We start from the raw sequence: 25,020 nt of genomic DNA, 5'->3' as shown, positions 1-25,020 counted from the left end.
CAAAATCATTCTTCCAAAGATGTTTAGGATTATATGAAAGAAATCAGAAGTTAATGGTAAATATAGTTAGGGTCATGTGAATCCTATTCCATAGGTATATTTATTATCAACTATTTGTCGAATTTCAGCTGGTGTATACGTGCTTGAAATAATGGCTGAATGAATGAAGAAATTATCAATGACTTTAGTTGTGCCTACTTATTCTTACAAATAAAACTAAACAATATCAATTGGGATTATGTAAAGGCTGTTCTTAATAAATATAACACGAGGTATACTCTTCTATTAATCCCATCCTTAGTTTTCTGAATTTACTAATTATGTGTAGAAGCTCGTTCTTAAAATGAAGTATTTCTTAAATTATATTCTCCCAATATTAGTTGAATAACCATTGTGTATGTCCAAAGGAGAGGGTGGAGCAAGCATGGATGGCAACAGCTGTCACACTGACCAAACCTAACAGCCTGATGTGAATTTCAAAACATTCCTCATTCTGCCAGGAAACAGCCCTCCTCCTATTGCTTTCCACAAAATCACACTTTCATGGGATTGATGTTTCTCTGAGGCCTTCTAGACTAATGCTTACCCTGTAAGAGTTAGGACAAGATCTTTTCTGACTCCACTTTCAGCACTAACCCTCACTTGACAACTCATCAGCCATGTCATCTTTCAAGCACAGAGGAGGTTATTATAAGACACTTATCTTTATATTCTAGTTTATCCTCAGAGATTTTATTACTCTATGGTTCACAAAGCATTTTTCAGATATATATCCTATGTAAGTGTCACAATCCGGTTGGAAAAGCAGGGGATCTATTATTAGGTGGTTCTTTTATAGGTGGTTCAGAAAGGAAAGGTAATGAACCAGAGGATGTCAGAAATAATATAAAAACCTAGGTTTCCCAATTTCTAGGCCAGTTAGTATTCCACTGTCCCTCCTAACATTCTCTGGCCCATTTAGGTAAAAGTAATCTTATTGATTAAAATGCTATAAGTCATTTACCACCTTAGAACTAAATAAAACTCAATATTTTTTTCTTAAAAAGACTTTCCCTTGTTTAAATTGATATTAGTAATTCTGCCTCCAGACTGCTTTTAGATTTGAGTTGCAACATCAGTTCTTGCCAGAATTTCCAGGCTGCCAGGCTTCCCTGCAGACTTTAGACTTGCTGGCACCCCCACCCAATCATGTGAACCAATTCCTTAAAATATCTCTATCTCTAGATAGATAGGTAGATAGATAGATAGATAGATAGATAGATAGATAGATAGATATAAGCAGCTAGCCATACATCCTGTTATTCTGTTTCTCCATAGATTTCTAATATAGGAGGTTAGATTTATTAACATCTATTCCCAAGTTCCTTCTCCTTAGTTTTTTTTTCTGCTATGGAAGCTAGAAGTACCAATTTACCCACCTCTCTTGCAGCCACAGATGGCTATGTGACATAATTCCAATCAAGGATATGTAGGCAGAAGTCCACGGGGGAGGACTTCCATCCCTGAAGAAAGGACTAAACTCATGCCAATAGAAAGTCTTTCCCCTTCCTACCTGAAACTAGAATCAGATACTTGAAAGTTCCTGAAATCTATAACCATGTAGACAGAAGCTAACATTCTAAGCAAAGGCAGAGCAAAAAGACAGTAAAAGCATAGGACCATGATGATAATATATAGCACCTACTTAGTCGTGGCCTACTTACCTACACTTTTGGAAAACTGACAATTTCTTAGCCCCCAGGGATGGCTCCTTTTGAGACTACTACAGTGAGGATGATTCATCAATTCCACACTCACTTCCATTTTATTCATATTCTCATTCAGGTATCCTTTCTCCTAGCTACACTCTAATCCTTCAAGAGAAGTTTACATGCTTAGAACAATACACGCAATCTTATATTGGTAAGTGCTTGAAATACATTCACTCAGACATAGGCTGCTACTCTAATAGTTCTACCGTATGACTTCATTTTGTTTAAACTCTAGAAATAACAGTACCATTTTAAAGCTATTATCTGCAGCACCATCTTTATTTTTCATACTCTGTCTAGAGCTAAGTATAAGGCTGGTACTCAACACAGGCCTACTTACTATGACAGTTCTAATAAAGATGGTAATAAGCCTATTTATCCTCAGGGATTTTCACAAGAATTTATTAACAGTTTAAGCCCACGAAAAAGGCACTCTTAGCAACTAATAAGTATGAACACTCATATTAAAAATCTCTAAAACTGTAAGGGTTCCTACAAAGTTTTAGCCTTTTGAAAAAACAGTATTTAACTATTTCTGAAATGTTTTCTCTATGTGTACACATTTCTGACAAGTAAATGACAAATCTTCATTCTCACATAAACCAATTAATAAGGAATATTTTAAAGATAAAATCCTGAGTTCTCAGCATATATCCCAATAAGTAAAATTCTATCATGATACATATGCCCATGTGTACTTTGTTCCTTCATAGTGAAGCAGAAAGAAACAATTTAGATAAAACTGACAGCCTACATTTTTATTTTCATTTTGAAGTAAAGTAAAATATACAATTTTCTGTTTCTACAGAAAATGAAAGCTTTATTGTGAGATATTTTTCCTATAAACACACATGTCAAGGACTAGAAGGACTGTACCTTCTGGTCCTTTTCATTCAGTCTTTATAGGTCTCTCCCAGAAAGATGAAGTTCTATCTCCAGCAGGAAGGGATGTGGAAGGGATGCTAAAATTGATGGCAGCAGCTCTCCATTCGAGGTCTTTACTGTCTGACCTTTGCAGCCAACTTCTTTTCTTTCCAATTTCCCCCTATTGAACACATCTGAAAGCTAGAACTTGTTTATTCCAATCTGACAACATAGTTTTAAAATAAAAATGAAATTTCGTTCTCTGAATGTTTAGGCAGAATGTCAATGTAACGTAACAAGAAGAATATGGTCTTTGGAATCAAATGAACTAGAATTCAGAGCAAGACTCAAACAGCTCTTAGCTGTGTGAACTTGGGCAAGTTACTCAACTGCTCTGAATGTGTTGCCCATGTGAACCCTAAGGCAAAGGACAGTTTCACTCACTTAATCCTCCTTATGACTCAGAAAAGTATGTGAAGGCATCCAGTACAGTGCTTTCTATATAACTAATGATCAGTAGTTATTTTTATAGCTACATGTCAACATAAATCAATCTGATGCTTTATTGTTATTATTTCAGGTACTCAAGTTAAAAAGCTTAGATAATTGCTCATCATATTAAAAAATACTAGACAGTTGCAGACATTTCCCAGCATAGTCTTTGTTCTTCATGAGATAAAGTAAAATGAGCAGAATCACACTAAGTTATAGTTCAGCATTTGCTTAAGTTGTCTACATTGCTTTTTACACTATCCTAAATCCATCCTTACCCTGGCTTCCATTTTCCCACAGGCTATTACCTTAACTGTTAGAAAGATGCAGACATTCAACTAAATCAAAAATAAGTAATTGTGCCACAAACCCTAAGGTACCTAGAAATAAACCTAACCAAAGGGTGAAAGATCTGTACTCTTAAAAACTAGAGAACACTTATAAGAAGAAAATTGAAGAGGACACAAAGAAATGGGAAAACATTCCAAGCTCATGGATTGAAAGACTGTTAAATGTCTATACTACCCAAGGCAATCAACACATATAATGCAATCTCTATCAAAATAACACCAGCATGTTCACAGAGCTAGAACAAACAATCCTAGAATTTTTAATGGAACCACAAAAGCCTCCGAATAGCCAAAGCAATCCTAAAAAAGCAAAGCAAACCTGGAGGCATTACGATTCTGGACTTCAAGCTATATGACAAAGCTGTAACCAACAAGACAGTATAGTGGTGGCACAAAAACAGACAGATGCAGAGATTGATGGAACAGAATAGAGAGCCCAGAAATGAACCTACAACTGTATGGTCAAATAATCTTTGACAAAGCAGGGAAGAATATTGAATAGAAAAAAGACAATCTCTTTGACAAATGGTGCAGGGAAAACTGGATAGCCACATGCTAAAGAATGAGACTGGACCACTTCCTTACACCATAAACAAAAATAAATTCAAAATGGATGAAATATCTACATGTAAAAATCAAAATCCTAGAGGAGAACACAGGCAGCAACCTCCTGAGCTAGGCAGTAGTGATTTCTTACTGGACATGTACTGGAGGCAAGGGAAACAAAAGCAAAAATAAACTGTTGGGACTTCATCAAGATAAAAAGCTTCTGCACAGCAAAGGAAACAATAAAAGTAAAAGGCTGTTTATAGAATGGGAAAAGATATTTGTAAATGCCATATATTATAAAGGCTTAGTAACCAAAATCTATAAAGAACTTATGAAACTCAAAACCCAAAAAACAAATAATCCAGTTTAGGGTAATACATGTAAATGACTTCAGATTTAATATCAAAAGAGAGAAGGAAGTCTCATTGTGGAGCCCAGAAGAAAGTGGGATCACATCTTTAAGGTGCTAGAGGGAAAAAACCATAGACTCACAGTTCTATAGCCAATAAAAACATCCTTCAGGAATGAAGGTGAAGTAAAAACAGTCTCAGATGAAGGAAAGACAAAAGAAATTCCTTGACAGTTGACCTGCTCTAAAATAACTGGTAAACGTTCTTCAGAGAGAAGGGAAATGATACCAGAAGTTAACTTGAAATATCAGGAATGAAGGAGGATCAAAAGAAATGGTAAAATCTGGGTTAATTTAACATTCTATTATTTATTATTTGACATGCTCTTGGGTTCTTTAAAATATGTTTTATGGTTGAAAAAAATTGTAACATTTTCTGAAATGAGAGTGGACCACTTTCTTGTATCACATGCAAAAGAAAATTCAAAACAGATGAAAGACATAAATATGAGACAGGAAACCATCAAAATCCTAGAGGGGAAGATAGGCAGTAACCTCTTTGACATCAGCTGTAGCAACTTCTTACTAGAGATGCCTCCTAAGGCAAGGAAAACAGAAGTAAAAATATATTGGGATTTAATCCAAATAAAAAGCAAGCTTCTTTGCACAGTGAAAGAAACAATGAACAAAACTAAAAGACAACCTATGGAACGGGAGAAGATATTTATAAATGACATATCTGATAAATGGTTAGTATCCAAAATATATCAAGAACTTCTAAAGCTCAACACCCAAAAAAACAAATAATCCAGTTTAAAAAAATGGGCATAAGACATGACTAGAGGGGGATCCCTGGGTAGCTCAGCAGTTTGGCGCCTGCCTTTGGCCCGGGGCCGGATCCTGGAGTCCCAGGATCGAGTCTCGCATTGGGCTCCGGGCATGGAGCCTGCTTCTCCTTCTGCCTGTGTCTCTGCCTCTCTCTCTCTCTCTGTCTATCATGAATAAATAAATAAATAAAATATTTTTTAAAAAGACATTACCAGACACTTTTGCAAAGTAGCCATCCAGATGACCAACAGACACATGAAAAGATGCTCAATATCACTCTTCCTCAGAAAATACAAATCAAAACTAAAATGAGATATCACCTTATACAAGTCAGAATGGCTAAAATCAACAACACAGGAAACAAGTGTTGGCAAAGATGCAGTGAAAGCAGAATGCTCTATTGTTGGGAATGCAAACAGTTGCAGCCATTCTAAGAAACAGTATATTTATTATTTTTCTTAAAAAGTTAAAAATACAACTACCCTGCAATGTAGCAACTGCACTACTAGATATTTACCCAAAGGATACAAAAATATGAATTTAAAAGGATATATGCACCCCAATGTTGAAAATGACATTATTAAAAAAAAAGAAAAAAAAAAAAGAAAATGACATTATTAACACTAGGCAAATTATGGAAAGAGCCCAAATGCCCATCGACTAATAAGTGGATAAAGAAGATATTGTGCACATACATACATACATACACACAATGGAATACTACTTGGCCACAAAAAGAATGAAGTCCTGCCATTTGCAATGATGTGGACAGAGCTAGAGAGTATAATGCTAAGCAAAGTAAGTCAGTGAGAGAAAAACAAATACCATATGATTTCACTCTTATATGGAATTAAGAAACAAAATGAATGTACGGGGGGGGACAAAAGAAAGGAAAACCAAGAAATGGACCCTTAACTATAGGGAACAAACTATGGGTTACTTGAGGAAAGGTGGGGAGGTGGATGGGCTAAATAGGTGATGGGTATTAAGGAGGGCCCTTGTGATGAGCACTTGATTCTGTACGAAAGTGTTCTACACCTGAAACTAATATTACACCATATGTTAACTAACTGGAATTTAAATGAAAACTTGTAAAGAAAATAAAACACATAAAAAACAAAAGAAACATCTGATCAAAATAGCTCTACAAAATGATGCCAGGATTATGCACCAATTTTTTAAGCAGAAGAAAATCTATTAGATCCAGATCTAGATTAATTTTTAATTTGTCCACGCTAGATTAATTCTACTCTACAGAAAAAGCACAGCAAATGTACTAACAAAAAAGTATTTCACAATTCTCTATCATTCCAAAATCTATGACTAATAAATGTATGTACACTGGTCATGAGAATCATATACCGCTAAAATCACTCCTTATTCAACTTACCTAAGGGTTGTAGAAACTGGCTGGAAAACTAGATGTCACAAAGAATCATGCATGTAAATGGCATGTAAAGTGAAATTTAACACTAGTATGGAGAAATGGAAAACCAAAAATGGGATTCACCACTCAAATTCCTAAAAATATTTTTTTCACATAGTATTTTCAGTCACAGATTTTCTTTTGGACAAGGAATAAGGTGAAAGCAAGGGTTCTTTAAAAAATAAAAGTAAAATGGTTTACATAATCAGTAATTATCAGCATCATTACTTACATACTTTATACAACTGATCATTGCTATAAAATAAAACCTGGAGAGCAATGGAACAGATCTGCTTTCCAATATTACCAGACACAATTTACCACTATCAAAGCTGATAAAATCAATTTCACTCATTATTACTGTTTCAAGCAATTCTTCAAATGATGTACTTGGCAAAATTGAACTTTTTGTCTAATTAAAAAGGAGATTTAAGTTTTGTAAGCTTCGTATAGTTGGAAGGTATTTGCCAGGCTGGTTTTGGCATTTAGGAACGCAAAACCATGTGACCTTGTGTTTAAAGTATCAAAACTGAAAATAAGATGATGCATTTTCTCTCTTAATATAGCAATTTGGTTTTACATGAAAGGTGTAATCAAAATTCATACTGTGTCAATAACATTAGGCCAGTGTGGCTGTATTTGTTAGCTAAGGCATCATTTTTGAAACAGATTGGTTTTCTACAAAAAAAGGACCAAAAATTAAAATGTATTTAAATGAGGGTCTTACAGGACCTGATGAAAACACATTTATAGGGTGTGCTTCAAGCAATTCTGCTTTATTATAAAATATCATAATTATTTTATAATTATGTATATATTTGGTATTTCAATTAATACACTATCATTCATTATATTGCTTAACCTTCAAAAAACTAATTTATGGTATTCTGTGAAATGCTCTTTAAATGAAGAAACAGATCAATTCAAACGGATTATTTTTAAAATTAAGAATTAGACAATCTATATGTAGAATCTATATGTAGAATGGAGGGAATATATAAATATTATTGTAACAAATGTGTATAAGAACAAGAGTGATCATCAGTTACATGCTTACAATCAATAAAAGTAAACATTCACAAATACTACTATAAAATGTTTTGTCAGAAAAGCAAATACTAATTAACAAAGTTTATTTGATTACACTGGGTCTTTCTATAGACTTTTCAAAGTCAGCGTTCTCGCCATGATATGACTGACCACAATTTCTTAAGTCTTTAAAGTTATTTAATTAAAATGGGAAGCCAAAATAAGAAAAAGGTTAAACATGAGAAATGAAGAATTTTAAGCAACTCTAAAAGAAACACATGAATCAATATAAGCAATTATATGGATAGGATATCAAGGATGATGGATTTATGAGATACATAATTAATCTAAGGTTATCCTGTTCTAAATCTATTTGTAAGCAAAGCACCTAAAATTCAATTAAGATACAAAAAAGACTATATGTTCATAAATCCTAAATTCCAGTTTCACAAAGGAAGATATGTATCTTAAAGGATTAAAACACTAAGCTAAAGCCATATCAGATAAAACTTTGTAACGTGATTTCTATATTGTATGAATGAATAATCATAACAAATGTCTTATAAATCTGCAATACATTGCTTTTCTAAAATTATCTAAATTTTCAAGGGAAATAAAAACAACTTTCGTCCACTGCTAAATAATATTGTATAATAAAGTTCCGTGCTATATGCTTTAATGACCCAAAATTTGTTTGGTAATCCTATTGTAGAAAACTATACAATAACATAATATATTGCATATAAGATCTGGTAAATAAGGTATAAAAATGGAAGCCCAAATTTATAATTTGACATTTATTATGCTTTATGCCCAATATTCTCTTACTGGCTGCTTAGTAATAAAGCACTTCTATGCCTCCCTATTAAATGTGTCCTCAAGAGCTCATATGTTAATAAATTTACATATGTATATACAAATACACATTTACATTAAATAAATTATACATACGTAACATATAATACAGTAAATTTAATACATATTTTTTCACACTAAACATTAATATTCAAGAAATATAAAATATGTGTTATTTAAAATAATATAAAATAATACATATTTTATATTTCTAATTCTAAGTCAGTTGGAAAACATGCAACTTTTTTTTTTTTTTAAAGATTTTATTCATAAGAGACACAAAGAGAGAGGCAGAGACATAGGTAGAGGGAGAAGCAGGCTCCCTGCAGGGAGCCCCATGTTAGACTTGATCCCAGGATGCCAGGATCACACCCTGAGCCAACGGCAGACCCTCCACCACTGAGCCACCTAGGTGCCCCCAGCATGCAACTCTTGATCTCCAAATTTTCTGAGCTTAATGTTGGGTATAGAGATTAAAAAGGGCTAACCATTTGAGGAGTCTCTTACTCTTTTTAAAATTTTATTTATTTGGTTTTTCAGTTTTTGGTTTTCTTTGCACTTGTGATGAGCACTGGGTCTTATATGGATGTACTGAATCACTATATTGTATACCTGAAAGTAATACTACACCGCATGTTAACTGAAATTTGGATAAAAACTTTAAAAAAACAAATTTTTTATAGCTGTCTAGTAAAAGCGGGAATATGTATACTGATTGCAAGCTGTTGCACTGTCCATTTTCCTTTTGCTCTCACACTAGTGAAACAATATCTCTTAAAATAATAATTTAATTTTGTTTTGAACTACTACACAGCATTAAAATAAAAGAGAATGAAGGGCACCTGGGTGGCTCAGTCAGTTAAGGGCCTGACTCTTGATTTCTGCTCAGATCATGATCTCAGGGTTGTGATACCATGCCAGTGGCAGGCTCTGTGCTGAGCATGGAGCCTGCTTAAGATTCTCTCTCCCCCTCTGCCCCTCCTACCTTGTTCTCTCTCTCACTTCCTCCCTTTCTCAAAAAAAAAAAAGAAAAATTAAAGAGAATGAGGATTTTTTATAAGAATGAGATTAATGAGAATGAGGTAATGATATAAGAATAACTCCAAGAAATATTCTTCACTGAAAAAAGCAGCATTCACAGAAAAGCGTATAATATGCCACCTCTTGTGAAAAACACAACTTGCAGAGGTGGGGAATACTGTGCATGCATAGTCTGACATGCAAAAGAAACTCTGGAAAGATGAGTACACAGCTGATAGAGGGAAAGCCTCTCCAGACAGAAGGGGGACAGAAATTGAAAGAGCTTTTAACAGTATTTATTTTTATGCTTTGTTTTTGAACCATATTCTAAGTCCACTGGTTCCAATCACAAATAAAATTTAAATTTTTAAATAATTCAAAAACAAATTACTAATCTTAATAAATTAAATTCCAAGCAAACTTTTTAATCCTCTGGCTATGGTACGAGTTTTCTTTTTACATTTTAAACAGTAACTGTTCACCCATGAATGAAGCTTGCGTAAAACAAATGCATTGGGATTCCTGGGTGGTGCAGGTGGTTGAGTCTCAAACTCTTGGTTTCAGCTCAGGTGATGACCTGGGTGTTGTGATATCAAGCCTGGTGTCAGGGTCTGCACTCAGTGCAGAGTCTGCTTAAGATTCTCCTTCTCCTTCTGCCCTTCCTGCTCATGTTCTTTCTCTCTCTCTCATCAATCAATCAATCTTTTTTAAAAATGCCTTTATGTAGTCTGATAATACTTACAATGGAGCCATACTCCTACCTGTCTAACCTAAGAAATTAACAGCTTTGTGGGCCTCACTTTTGTATTTACAAAGGACTTCAAAGCCAAACATGATGTCTGCCTCCATCTCTTACTGCTTTTCCTCTCTGATCTCCATTTTACTACTCTCCTGGCCCCTTCTTCAACTCTAGCTTCTGTTCTGCCTTTGGTGAGTTCTTGACTTGTCCCCTGATCGCTTTTGACTGGAAAGCTTCTCCCTCAGTTATCAGTATGGTTCAAATATCATTTTCTCAGTAAGGCTCACCTAACCACCCTATTTAAAATTACACATCCACTGTCCTGTATTCTTTACTCCCTCCTGTGGTAATTTACTGTCTTTCCCCTCCAGAAAACAAAACAGGGACTTTTGTCCATTTTTTTTTCCAATTAGAAAAGTGCCAGGAATATTAGTTATTCAATAAGATTGGTTGAATCAACGAATAATGAACAAAACTCAATGTATCCAAAATAAAACTCAATTTTTCTCACCCTCTGCCCAGGCCTGAAATACACGAATCACCCACACTTAGTCTTCCTTTATTCTGGGTCTCTAGGAATAGCACTATCATCTGAATCCAAAACCAAGGAGTTACCTTAAACTCTCCATTCTACTCTACATGGAATCAAGCATCTACTTGTGTTAATTTTCTTTCTTCACTAGCTCTCAATGCCATCTCCTCACCTCTACTTCCACTATGACTCTTTCATCAAAATTCATCTCTTATTGGTGTGGTGCAATAATAGCATCCTGTTTTTTGTCACTATTTCTAGGGACAAAAGCCTCCATTCCATCCTTCCATGTTATACCCACTAACTGTGTAATCTGATCATGGTGTTTACTAATGAAAAACTCGTCAAAGCTACTCATTATTTATGGATCTGATATTCCACTCTGACTACTCTTTACAATTGCCCAGAAAGATTTTTAACAATATTATGCAAAAGCTCCATTACTACTATAGTATCTAAACCAATGACATTTCCCCAGGTGATTCCAATAATCAGTGATCTACAAGGTATAATCTTAAACCTTTGAGGATGCTGTACAAGATCTTTCCTGAGTTCTACCAACAGCTATTGAGCGCCATTTCTCCTACTCTCAGATATGCTTGAAGTAAACACACTATTTGTCACCATGCTCTCCTTCGACCTTTGCCTTCCCCATGCATCCTGACTCACCTGGCAAGGTACCTATGCATGACTTCCAGTCTGAAGGAAGCACTGCATTTTGCTGTTTTCTTTGGGGACTTCTTTCCTTATAGTTCTGTTATATCCTATATTTTCCTCCATTCCATTAGTAGACTATAGCATGGACATGAAAATATTTGTTGAAAATGACTGGTAAAAACAAATTTACCCACATAAGTTTTTAAATAAGTTATTGTTTCTGGAATCAAACAGACACCATGATAGCTTTTTTCCTTTTGTGCTCCAATTCAACAATCACAGTTAAAGCAATCAAGTCAATGAAAATATCCCACCTATAATTTTAAGAACTCTATTATTATATATTACTCAAATGTATTACATAAAAAAGTTATAAAAACTCAAGAATTGCATGGATTAAAAAGTACTTTTTTTCTAAGAATGTTTTAAAATCTATCTTTAATTTTTCTTTTATTAAAAAAAGAGTAATATATGAGCCATGAAAATCAGACCATAAGACAGCCTACAGTTGTGAGTGATGGCTTTAAATTTATGGTCTTAAAATCCACTCACTAACTCCTTGGAACAGATGAGTAACAGAAAGAAATGCAGAGTGCTGATTACTCTCCTATGATGTCCCCCAAAGTAAAACAAAAACAAAAGGTAATTTTTACGGAGTAATGAATAGACTGGATATTCGAATACAAAAAAGTCATTTAAAAAGTTATTCAGAGCTCTAAACCCTAGAGCCACATTAGAATCACCTAGGGAGTTTTAAACATTACCCATATGACAAGACTCACCTGTAAGAGATTCTGAATATAATGGGTCAGGGATGGGTTCCAGCACCAGATTTTTTTTTTTTCAAAGTCCCCCAGGGGATTCAATTGTGCAGTCAGGCTAGGGAAGTACTGAATCAGCATGTTCCCTGTTACAGCAAAGCCCATCTTTCAAAAAGCAATTGCAATAAACCCTTTCCAATCAACGTTATCTCTTTCCCATGAGGGAAAACAGAATATGAACATTGTAAACTGGAAAACATTAATAGTAGTTAAGAGTTATACAGGACTTATATGAAGCATTATTCTAAGGGCTTCTAATACATTGACCTTTTTATGCCTCACAATGGCTCTGTAAAGCTGGCACTATGTTATGCCATTCTGCTTCTACGAAAATAGCTAACAGTTGCAGAATACTTAACACTGCCAGGCATTATTCTGAGTGCTGTTATATACATTGATTCATCTAATCTTCACAACTGTTCTATGAGGTAGGTACTGCGATTGTAACGATTTGATAGAAAGGCACAGAGAAACTAAATTACTGTCTAGCGCTTTACAGCTAGTGAATGGTAGAGCTGGGATTTGAAGCCAAGTATTCTAGCTCTAGATTTTATTAAAAACCAAAATCCTACTGACCTGTGCTCTACGAAAGGCACAAAATATATTAATACACAATAAAATCACTACACGTCTTTATCTTACTCATCTTCAGGAAATATTAACACTAATGTGAGAGGAAAAAAGAAGGATCATGTGATCCCAGTTCCAAAACAGGCATCACTGGTGAACCCAACTGGAGCTTTTATGACTTAGAATGAAAAAGAATTTAGAAGGATGACAAAGATGGGAAACCCAACTCTAGAAGACATGAAAGCAAGAGACTGGTTAGAAGCCAGGCCCCTCCTCCTTGTGAGCTCCATGAAGACAAGGAAGGTCTATGTTTGCTCACTGCTGACAGTGCTCAATAAATACATATAAGCAAATGAAATCAGCTAGCTACAGAAGATGTGAGACAACTGAATTCAAAGCAGGCTTTTTATCTTAACGCTGTATTTTTCTCATATTTCACAATACCCATAATGTATACCTTTATTCTATATAAAACTTATTTCTGTATAATAGATTATATTAGAATATACTTTTTTATTCAAATGTTGATCTTTCGACATTTTAATTTGTGTATGCAAATTTTACCATAAAATTAATTTATATTATATAAAAACTTAACAATTATATTCATATAATTTTTTAAAAGATTTTATTTATTCATGAGAGACACACAGAGAGAGAGAGGCAGAGACACAGGCAGAGGAAGAAGCAGGCTCCCCACAGGGAGCCTGATGCAAGACTCTATCTCTAGGGAAAACGACCTGAGCTAAAGGCAGACATTCAACCACTCAGCCAACTGGGTGCCCTTATATTTATAGAATGTATATAATTATTATATGATAAATTATTAATTAAAATAGACATTTCTAATAATCAACTCAATAGCTATGTAACCACATTGCTAATTCTAGGCCAAGTTGTTAGGAATTCTCTTGGGCCTGACTCTGTGCTCCTCAGATGGGATGGCCATTGGGTTTCTGACGTGGTTTGACTTCTTCATTTGTAGCTGGTGTCTCTATCATCCTCTTGATGAACAAAACACAATCATATATCTATTCTTAACCAATGACACAACAGATGCACTCTGGGTTCTCACCAGACAACATGCATAATTCAAATTTCCTGTTGGCCAACCTAATGTACAACATCTTAGTGAGAAGTAATATCCATTTTAAAATTTTAAAATAAAATCAAGTAAGTCACCAGACAATGATGCACCTGAACATAACTGCATTGTTTCTTTTTTTTTTTTTTTTTAAGATTTTATTTATTTATTCATGAGAGACACAGAGAGAGAGAGAGAGAGAGAGAGAGAGAGGCAGAGACACAGGCAGAGGGAGAAGCAGGTTCCATGCATGGAGCCCGACGTGGGACTCGATTCCAGGTCTCCAGGATCATGCCCTGGGCTGAAGGGAGCACTAAACTGCTGAGCCACCCCGACTGCCCAACTTGCTCTGTTTCCAAGTAGAACTCCTTCAGTAGAACTGCCCTTCTGTGTTGCATTCCTGGTTTATGTTGAGGAGATTAATAAGAAACATGGAAGTAAATCATCCTATTATACTCACAGACGTGGTGCTGAGTGTTGTAATCCCTCAGAGCCCCTCTCTGTTCTATGGGAAAGATTTCTTTCAGATCTCAATATTTAGATAAGTTAGTGTTCTCTTTAATACCAGCTAAAAAGGAGCCTAAAATATTTTAATATCATTTTTCTTAATTTTTACATCTTTGTTTTTCCATTATTTCTCCACATATTAATTTTATTGTATATTACTTTTATTAATATGTATCTATTTTTAAAACTCTTTTTAAGGTACTGATGCTCTATAAATAATTAGGGCTAAAAATAAAGAATAAAACTGAAAGACACAATGAAAAATTCATGTACTATGGGTGGTAAAGAATGAGAGACACAGCTTTCAAAATTATGAGTGATGAGTAGGGATTTTAGAATATCAAGGAATTAAGAAATCCATTTCATTGATTAGTTAGCTCCAAAACAATGCTTACAGATTTTTTAATACTATTTTGACCAGTTAATTAGAATTTATAATATATTTATTTTACTATAAAGTCCAACACCTTTGCAAAACAGGGTAACCTTAAATAAATGTCATGATTCAAAATGATTTATAAGTGGTTAAGCCTTAACTAGAGTGTTAATAGTTAGGATAGTGATTGAACACAACGTTAGAATTCTGAAGAACTGCAACCCCCCAACTGTTCAGTTTACTGGGATTTTCTTACTGTTTAATAATATCAAATAATGACCCAGATGCCTGAAGATACTGATTTTTTTTATTTTAATGAAGTTCCTGTTTAGCTCCAATATCCCATTATTAAAAGGTACACCTTTATGCAAAACAAGGAACATGCTATAATCAAAGTAAAATGTCGTATTAGTTATATGACTGAATACATCTCTTTGTATAATGAGCACTAATTTACTAGATAGAAAAAAGAGTGAAGTAAATGTTTTACAAAATATAGGTTTTTGGAGATCAAGACAAAAGAAGTAGAAGTAAAAAACTGACTTGGAATTTCTTCAGGAATTTAGTATATTTGTGATCAATTTAGGAAGAATATTCAAAGTTTTTAAACTAAAATTAATATTTATGTTATCGCAGAACTTATTTCAAAATTGTGTGGAGGCATCTACCTAACTATTTTTCACAACTTGTAGGAATCATCTTCTTGTAAAGCACATACTGTCACAATTCAGGTGATAAGGCATCAGTTAACAATAAAAATAAACTAGCTACGACTACAAAATATGAAAAACCATACCTTGTTTCTCCTTCAACCTGGAATGCAATTTCATTTTGTACAAGGTTGAAAACAATGTGGCAGAAAAGAAACTGCATAAAATCAATGCATGATGATTTCATGTGACAAGTGGAATGGGGGTGGGAAGAGTAGGTGTGAGAAGCTTACTGCTTTTAGTTAAAAACTAAACTGTGACTGAATAAGAACCAAGAAAAGAAGTTTGAAAAACTGAATTTTAGATCAAAATCCCCACTTATGCTTTCCATACATATTAATATACTTTAGGGGCATCAACCATGTTCATGATACAGCAAAATTAGCATTACAGAGGAATGAAGCCCATAAGTAATAGCAAGATGCTAAGAAGGATGTGCAATAGTCCTTTACGAATGGCATAGATATTTTAACCTTAATGGTTATGTTATGAAGAAGTTATATATAGTTAAGGTTTTTATGGTGTAGCTCTCTGGTATTACAAGCCCAGAGAAACACTTTCAGAACATATCCTTTTGTGAAATAATGGAATCTTCTAGGGTGTTTATAGCCTTTAGGGGGCCAAGATTAGACATAAGACATTCTGGCTTGAAATTAACTCTTTAAGGAATCTAATAAAAAACCTGTTTAGTCATAAGAAATGGTTTTTTAAACCCATAGAGAAATATTTTTTATCAACAAAGAGCTACATTTTATTTGAAACAACATTTAATTGAATGAAATAAAGATATATATGTTCTCTGGCTCCATTAAGTATAAACATTAAAAAGATAAATACACGCTATTCCAAAGATAAGTCTTAGACTATGAAACGTAAAACTCCCTCACAGGGAGAGAAAGAATCATTGAAATTAAAATCACTTTAATGCTTGAATATAAAAGATCTTACTAAAACAAAAACCAAAGAAACACAACTTCCAATTCTGCTAAGACACGGGCTGAAAGTGAATTGTTTAAACTTTTTCCTTTAACAGCAGGGACTTTCTAAGTACTAAAAAACATACCTAAAACAAAGAAAGTTTAACTATTCTAATGATACGCAAATTCTAACAGCCAAGGTGAAAAAAAATAATTCTTCTGTAAATTACAGTATTTAAAATACACATCTCATTCTCACTAGAAGATCAGTTCATTTTCTAGAGACTATTTTAATAAAAATTTCAACATGTGGATTATCTGTCTCAAAATATCAGGACTCAATGTATACCTGGGCCAGGCAGTTAGAAAAAACATGCAAGGAGAGCTTGGTGTTAGAAACAGGACCTGAAGGAGACTAAAGACCGTCTGTCTCTACTAAAGGCATCAAAAAACAAAAACAGAAAACCTTAAAACACTCTATGAGCCAAACAATGTTTAAGAGCCATATGCAGCCTCCCAAGCTGCCAGATTGTAGCTCAGATAACTAGGAAAACAGTAGCCAAGACAGAGCTCTACCAAAAAAGTCAGTAGATGCCAATAAATTCTCACACTCACAGAGTGAATAAAATAGAATGATTTCTCACGAACATGCTTCAGTTAGTAATCTTTACTTAAACAATTTGAGGTATAAATGAGCACAAAAGCAACCCATCAAGTGTGTTGATTAACGTCTGCCATATGTCCTTAGAATCTAGATGTTTCTCCCTCCAAGCAGCAAAGGGAGAATCCTAATTTTGACTGTCCAATGGTCTCAGGCACACAGAGAACCAATCCACCTGAGGCTCACCAGCAACCAAAGGCCTTTTAACTCAGAAGAGGTCAAGGGACTCTTGGGCCCTAAGTATGATCTTGGCACACATCACATGATCTCTTGCAATACTGGGATTGGCCAACAAAGCACGTTAATTTAATGAGAACTTGATGAAAAGCAGAGCATACCAAAATGCATTTGTAATCTATTTTATATATCATTAAATATAGAAGGAAAAAAGTACAAGGGAAGGAGATGGTAGAGAGAGAAACAAAGCAAGAAGCTCATGGGTAAGACATATTATCCCAGACTACCAGGACCTTACCCTGGTAGGAAGTGAAGCTATCTATCATTTCCTGAAAAAGTGAGCAAGCAACATCAGAATGAGGTTCTACATACTAGAAAGAAAAGCTCCTGGGTATTCATATAAATTGACTGCAGAATGAGATACTACTAACTTCCTTTCCTACTGAAAATTCCAGAGAAAATCAGAAAAAAAAAAAAAAAGCCATTGTTCTGCCAACTGATCTAGAAATGTATGCTTTAATTTTTTTTTAACAGAGAGTCTGATCTATTTGGGATTCCTTAAATATGTATATTAGATAATCACTTGTTAAATAATACTTTCTGCATTATCTCCTTAAGATAAGCTATTAATATGGTGGTCAAAGACTGAAGCAAATATTTGTAATGCATCATTTAAATATACAAACTTCCATGTTTTATAATAAGTTCTACTGACATTGGATTCCCTATACTACTACAGTACCAAAACATTGGTTTCTTGTTCTTTGCCAAAAAAGCGTAAACTTGGACTCTTTAACTGAAAAGAATTCAGTTTATTTTTAGTTTGACTCTTTCGATATAGATAAATCACTCATTATTAATACTGACTAAATGAAATAGAATACCGATGAATCCATATTATACATAATATAGTACACGATCTATTCAGCAACAATATGACAATAACTAACATCTACTGACAATTTACGAGGTGCCAAACACTGTATTAAGGGCTTTACATAGATCATTTTGCCATTTCACTTAATCTCCAACAGTAGATACTGTTACAATCTCTAATATCAGTTGAATTAAACAAGGCTCAAAGAAGTAATTTATAAAAGGCAACAGAAAAAAAAAAAAGGCAACAGAACTCAAACCAAGTTCAAGTTTACCCTCTCTTTTTCTCAATTATGCTTAATTGTAAATACAAAGAAAGTACACTTTCACTGAGCAGTAAAGAATTCTAGAAGATTCCATGGTTTTATAAAAAAAACATAATTTATAATAAAGAAAAGCTACATTGTCTATATAGTTTAATAGATTTGTCCAATTCTCTTCGTGAAAGATTTGCAAGTCTGTTCACCACTTTTAAGAGATAAAAATCAATCATGAATGTTTCATATATTCAAACTCAAAAAATCGTGGATTGTGCTCTTAACTCTGCTTGAACTTTTACTAGGAGAAAAAGCCAAACAGAATCCTGATATCCATAAAAGAGATAAAGGAAATTCAAGATTTTAAGAGAATTCCACCACAGATGGTTCTTTCAAAAGAAATATGAAAGCAAAGTTAAGAATCAATTTCATAACTTGTTATATGACCAGATACAAAAATCTCACCTTTGCTGAGGATGCCAATGCACAGTAGAATAGATTACTTTTCCCTTATAATGTGAACAGTAGCAGAGAATGGACATGATCTGAACTAACCTAAAATCCAAACTGGAAACCCCTAGTTTGACTGTGATCCAATTGACCTAATCAGGTGTCTCATTAACAAAGAACACCTTTGTTTGGCTGTGATCCAATTGACCTAATCAGGTGTCTCAAAACGGAGAACAACATCCTAATATTAAAATGTTGAAATTACAACTTAATTGTGTATTTATCTTTACTGAATGTATTAACAGATATTGTTTAATATGTCCCCTGGTAATAGAAATTTTCCATCATTCCTTTAAATAAGACTTTGAGACTTTGTATTACCAAATTGATGCCTCCTTTAAAATAAATACTGTTTAAATACTCTTTAAAAACTGAAATTCCAAAACAAAACTATACAACTGTTTAGCAAAACAAAGTGAATAGCACAACTTCAGAAAAAAAGTATTTTCTACTGGCAGGAAAAAAGGTAGAAATGATTTTCCACATACAGATTGTGAAGTCAGTGATGTCCTAGTATGAGTCCAAAATAAAATGTATTTTGAAAATTTAATGAATATATTGTGATCATGAAGTTACATCTTGTAAGATTTGGAATCCCTTGGCTTATCTATTCTTTTATGTCAGTTTATGATAAGATGTAAAATTCCACTTATTCTAACATAGAGTATGCACATCTACGAGAATTCCCATCCGTTTTAATCAGAACAAATGCCTATTTTAAAAATAAATATTAAGTCAATTCTTCGGCACATAGGTTACCTGAGCATATTTTACTCTCTTGGAATATAAATGAGTACATGGCTAGGTGAAGACTATGCTTTCATAGCATAATCAATGAAAACATGAGGGGAAGGACATTTAAACAAAAGGTCTGTTAAAACTTTCTATGTGATATTAAGCCAATAAAGTATCAGATAAAACACAATAAATTCCCACCTTTATTTTTAAATATGGTTAATTTTGTTTAATCATCCACACAGAGCAAATGTCTCCAAAATATCTTCATACAAACAAAATCAACCTAATGTGTTTTCTATACTACTTATTTTTTGCCTTCTAGTTAGTTTTACATTACATGGAGAAACACAAATATGTTTCAATAAGTTTATTCTAAAATACCTATTTTTAACTATAATGTTCTTGCATATATTTTATTCTACAGGGTAGTCATAGTTTTACAAAAAAAATTTACTCTCTTATCATACCAAAGGAATGAGGTATATAATATTTTAAATTTGCATAGTATGTAATCCAAATAAATGGTTGCTGATAATTTTTACTTTCTATAATAAATAGAAGAAATATTCCCCCAAAGTATAAATACCATAAAGTAAAAAAATTAAAGTGGGATTACACTTCCAAAAGAAGAGTGAATAGGACTGCACAATCTTGAGGTATCGTGACTTCACAAGGAACATATTTTTGTTTCTTCTGTACCAGGAGACATGAAAAATTTGAAAAGATAAATAAATAAGTTAAGTTGTAATTTACAAATGTGTGCATTGGGCAGCTGAAGTGTATCAAACCCCAAATACTTAAAAACCAAACTATTGGAAAGTGCAATACACTATTTAAATGTTAAATCCAATTTTTACTAAGATTATCTTTTAGGAAAACTAATTTAAATAAAATTATATTTCATTTCAAAACAAATTTCTGAAGGAAAAAAAAAATCCCAGGTATTTCATAAAGCTAATTATCACAATAAAAGAACAGTTCATAAAGGATGATCTAAGTAATAGCTGCTGTTCAGGAAATGGAGTAAGAGCAGACAGAGACCAATTTTAAGCAATCAATCATAATATTAAAGTTACTTAACATCATCATAACTACTTCTGTTTTCCCAGGGAAGTAATTCCCTTTATTTTGTGAATAAATCTATCATAAATGATATATAATGAGCTAACTTTTCCTACGCTTTAAAAAAACAGCATGTTAAATTTCCACATGAAAATCTTTCAAGAAAGAATTTTCAGATTTTAACTATTTGGAAACAAAGAGATGTGATTATATACCTAACCAAAACAACAACAGCAACAACCAACCAAGTACCAAATGCTAAAGGCAGTAACAACCCGAGAGAATAAAATCAGTCCTCTTGTTAGAGACCGGAAATGGATAAGCATGTATGTAAACACCAGAAAATCAAATAGATGGAAAGTAGCATCTTCCAAAGATGTGACCATTTATATAGGCTGCTACTTAAAGCTGAGGGTCATGCTAAAATACTTCAATCGGTCTCAGCCCTGTGAAGAAAGTTGTCTTCCACAACCACTCTTGTGTCCATTCCTGGCTGCTTCTATCATTTTCAAGCAAATAAAAAGATACTGAGAAATTAAACAAAATCACTGCCCCAGATTATGAATTGGCATGCACCTGTAACACATGAACATTTTCATCACAGACTGTCTTACCTCATAAGACCATACACACTGAGTCCCGCCGAAGCGTCGAACACATCTTCCTACTTCGACGTCCTCATGAGTGGTGTACATTTCTCTGAGGCATTCACCAATATGCGGCACCATCCTCCTGAGAACCTCTCGGCTGAAGATCATGCCAGGTCCCCCCATACAGAAGTTCTCTCCAGGCTCCAGCCCCAATTTTCCAAGTTCTTCAATATTTCCCAGGCCAGTCTGACCCAGGTAGAGAGGCTTGCTGCTATTCAGTGATCGAAGAAACTCTTCTAACTTATCACCTACAAAGAGAAAGGCAACAGTCACTCCTTTTCCTCATTTCATAATTATTTAGAATGTACAAAGTAAGAGAAAGAACTTCCAACACTCCCCGAAAGTCACACTACAATTGAAAAAAATACCTCTTTGAATATTCTATTATTTTAAAACTACTAATTTTCAGTTACTAATTAAATCATAATGGAATGTTATCAATCTTTTAATCAAGGTCACTGATAAGCCTTAAGAAGTCTAACAACAGTCAGACTTTGTTTTGTAAAAGGTGAGCTAATGACAAGAATAATGACAAATTTCTTAACATATATTTGAAGTAATGATAATTTTTTCAGAAAACAATGTTATATTTAGTATTGACTGACAGACTGTTGATATTCAATAAATATTTTTTCCCTGATAATTGACTTAGTTGCGTTTTTGTCCTTAACTTCACATTACTGAACAGTCACATATATATACCCAAAAGCTGAGAGAGGATATTAAAGTCTCTTGGAATTTAACTTTGGAAAACATCTTTTCAGAAAAAATAAATATTTGTTAAAAATTAAATAACTTACAGTACCTAAGTTCATCAAGAAAAACTATTAAACTATTTGAAAGTAAAACTCTGTAGCTAAAGCAGTTTGAAGACATTAGGCATTCTACAAAGTGATACAATGAGGTAGTCACCTTCTTTATATTCCCAGTCAGCATCTTTAACTATCATTTTTTTTGATGAGCCTGGCACTTGAAGTCATTTATCTTGATTCCATGCCTCACCCCTTGGATCTCAATGAGTTTGGGCTATTATTGGGTTCTTAATACAAAATACATTTCATTCTTAATAGAAATGGAAAGACTACAGCACTTCAGTGTTCTGAAGGACAGTCTTTCAAAGCATTGAGAGAAATGACAGAAGTAGCTGCTGTTAATGCATTTTAGAAATACTCTGCAAAGTATGGCAAACTCCTGCCAGGAAGCCTTTGTGATTTTAATGAGGCACAGAAGAGAAGGGGGCTACACAATAAAAGATTTATCGCTTACAAATATAGATATCTGTACATATGAAATCTATAAAAGTGTTTTCATTAGAAATGCAATCATTTATTTTTATATCGAATTATCAATGGAATGACTTCACTCTTCCCAATCTCACCCCAAGAAATCCCTAGTTACTACTCTACACTCACTCCCTGAGCCAAAATGTAACAGATCTTGTTCGTTTTCCCTTGAATCAGGTGAAAGACTACCTAGATCAGGAGAAAGCAATGAGGCTACAAGAGAGGTAGGTATACGCTAGGAAGGGCTGCCTCCCTTTGACCAATCCATCTCTATCTCCGCTACGGGCAGGACTGGAAAGATTTACTCCGGCTCTTAGGAACTCGTCTATGCTGAGTTTAGAAATCTCTGGCCAAAGCCACCCACACCCAGGGTGAAGGACCGCGCCTCTTTCAAAACTGACAAAGTTTTCTCCTGCTGTGGCTGTGCGTGGTTTTGGAAAGGACTTCCAGGCTCCGCTCATCGCCGCAGCCACCGAAACAGATTGGAAAGGATCCACACTAGTGTATATACAGCCTGGAGCTCCTGGGATCTGGAGAGTTCAACGAGCGCTGTCCCCTTCTCCACCGCCAATTTCTAAAGACACATTCATCTCCTCGGGGTTTTACAGAGGTGCGGCGGGGGGCGGGGGGGGGGCGTGGTGGTGGCAGCGGCTGGAGGGAGGGGAGCGCTGGAGCGGTGTGGGGGTGCTCAAGGACTCCCAGGGCGTGGTGGGTCGCGACAGAGGGAAGGAAACGCACAGGAAACGGTCCGGAACAGCGAGAAATGATGCCTTAATCTCACCAGCTCCTAAACTGCGCTAGGTCCAAAGAAGACAAAAGGACTGTAGGCTACAGCCAGCACACCCTCTCCAGACAGGCTCTCGCCCGCGCGCCCGGTCTTCCTTTCCATCACCGAGGACACGCCCCTCTGGGCAGATTTGGGAAACTACTCCCACCCGGGGCTGTCCGAGCAGGACAGCGTGGGACTAGCCTTTGGCTAAGGCTGAAGTCCCCTGCCACACCGCTCTCCCACACAGTGCAGGGTAGGGGCAAGCGCTGGGCGGAGGCGAGCACAGCAAGAGTGAGGAGGGCGAATAAAGCCGGTCAGGTGTGAGGGGGGGTCCAGACCGCAGGAGGGAAGGAGGGAAGGAGGAGTGGACGAAGGATGGTGGGCGGGGGCGGGGGCGGGGGGGGACGGCAGGCCGGGGGCTGCAGGAGCCCCGAGCAGAGCACGTGCCGACGAGCAGCAGAGAGGGGCTGGGCCGGGGCCGGGGCCGGCCGCAGAGAAACGGGGGAAGGGGGGCGCGGGAGAGGAGGGGCGGGCAGGCGGGACAGCTGGCGCTGGGAGGTCACCTTTGATGTAGACGTCGTCGTCGGCGCGCATAAACCACTCATACTTGTCCAGGTAGTGGTCGTGCATGTACTTGATCATCATGAAGGACTTTTTCTGGGGAGGGTAGGAGTCGTCCACCCCCGGGAGCGCGATGACAGGCAAGGGTGGCGGGGGCTGGCTCGCGCCCGCGTTCGGGGACTGCTCACTGGAAAAAAACTCCACGCGGCCGGGGATGAAGCGCGCCCAGGTCCGCTGCGCCGCCAGCGCGCGGCTGCCCAGGTACTTCTGCGCGGTCATCACTCCCACGTACAGGAAATCCCGGGGTCGGGAGCTCGGGGCGGCGGCGCCCCCGTCCCCACTGCCGTTGTGGTTACTCCCCGGCCGGCCGCTTCTCCGCGGCCCAGCCGCGCCCCCGTCCTCCTCCTCGGGGTCCCCTTCGGCCACGGGGGCGCCTGGCAGCCCCGTTGCGCCCTCGGGCTCGCGTCCTCGCCGCCGCTGCTGCAGCGGGGCTGGCTGTTGCCAGGGGCTGCTCCGGAAACTGGTCACCCCGGGCGCTGCCTCGGGCAGCGGCGGCCCCGGGAGCTCCGGGCGCGCGGGGGGCGCCGACTGCTCCGGCCGCGGCCGGGGCTGAGGTTGGGGGAGCGGCTGCTGCGCGCCGGCGCCGGGGCCCGCGGCCGAGCGGCCGTAGTAGGAGCAGAGGCTGGAGCCGCGTCTCTTCCTCTCGCTCAGCTCCGCCACCCTGGGGGCGATGAGCCAGGACGCGGCGGTGAAGCCCAGCACGAGCCCCAGCGCCACGCTCATCCACGGGCGGCGGGAGCGCACGGCCATCGCGACTGCCCGCGGCGCGGGCGCTGGCCCAGCGGCTGTGGCGCTGCGCGCGGGTCCCCCCGCTGACACCCGCCCCTCCTCCGCCTCGGCGCCCCCAGCCGGGGCCGCTGCCCGCAGCCGAGGCGCCGACGCCGGCTCCCGCTCCCGCTCCCGCTCCGGCTCCCGCTCCGGCTCCGGCTCCCGCTCCGGCTCCGCGTCGGAGCGCTCCGGGCTGCAGTTGCCGGCTGCGCTCCCCGCTCC

The 25,020-nt window shown here is 36.8% G+C and overlaps 1 protein-coding gene across 1 annotated transcript in view; it reads right to left on the bottom strand.

The window, feature by feature from the left end:
* CHSY3 (chondroitin sulfate synthase 3) overlaps window positions 1-24,797 on the bottom strand; it is a 265,898-nt gene extending 241,101 nt beyond the window's left edge. Inside the window, exons 1-2 of the mRNA XM_077911539.1 lie at window positions 23,973-24,797; window positions 21,322-21,605 (exon numbers count right to left, since the gene is read on the bottom strand). Coding sequence (XP_077767665.1) covers window positions 21,322-21,605; window positions 23,973-24,780 — 1,092 coding nt within the window. The 5' untranslated portion in view covers window positions 24,781-24,797. The remainder of the gene's footprint in view (window positions 1-21,321; window positions 21,606-23,972) is intronic.
* Between the last annotated feature and the right edge of the window lie 223 nt (window positions 24,798-25,020).

The sequence above is a fragment of the Canis aureus genome, chromosome 10, assembly GCF_053574225.1.
Source record: "Canis aureus isolate CA01 chromosome 10, VMU_Caureus_v.1.0, whole genome shotgun sequence".
Classification (NCBI taxonomy): Eukaryota; Metazoa; Chordata; class Mammalia; order Carnivora; family Canidae; genus Canis; species Canis aureus.
This window is presented reverse-complemented; position numbering and strand designations above follow the sequence as displayed.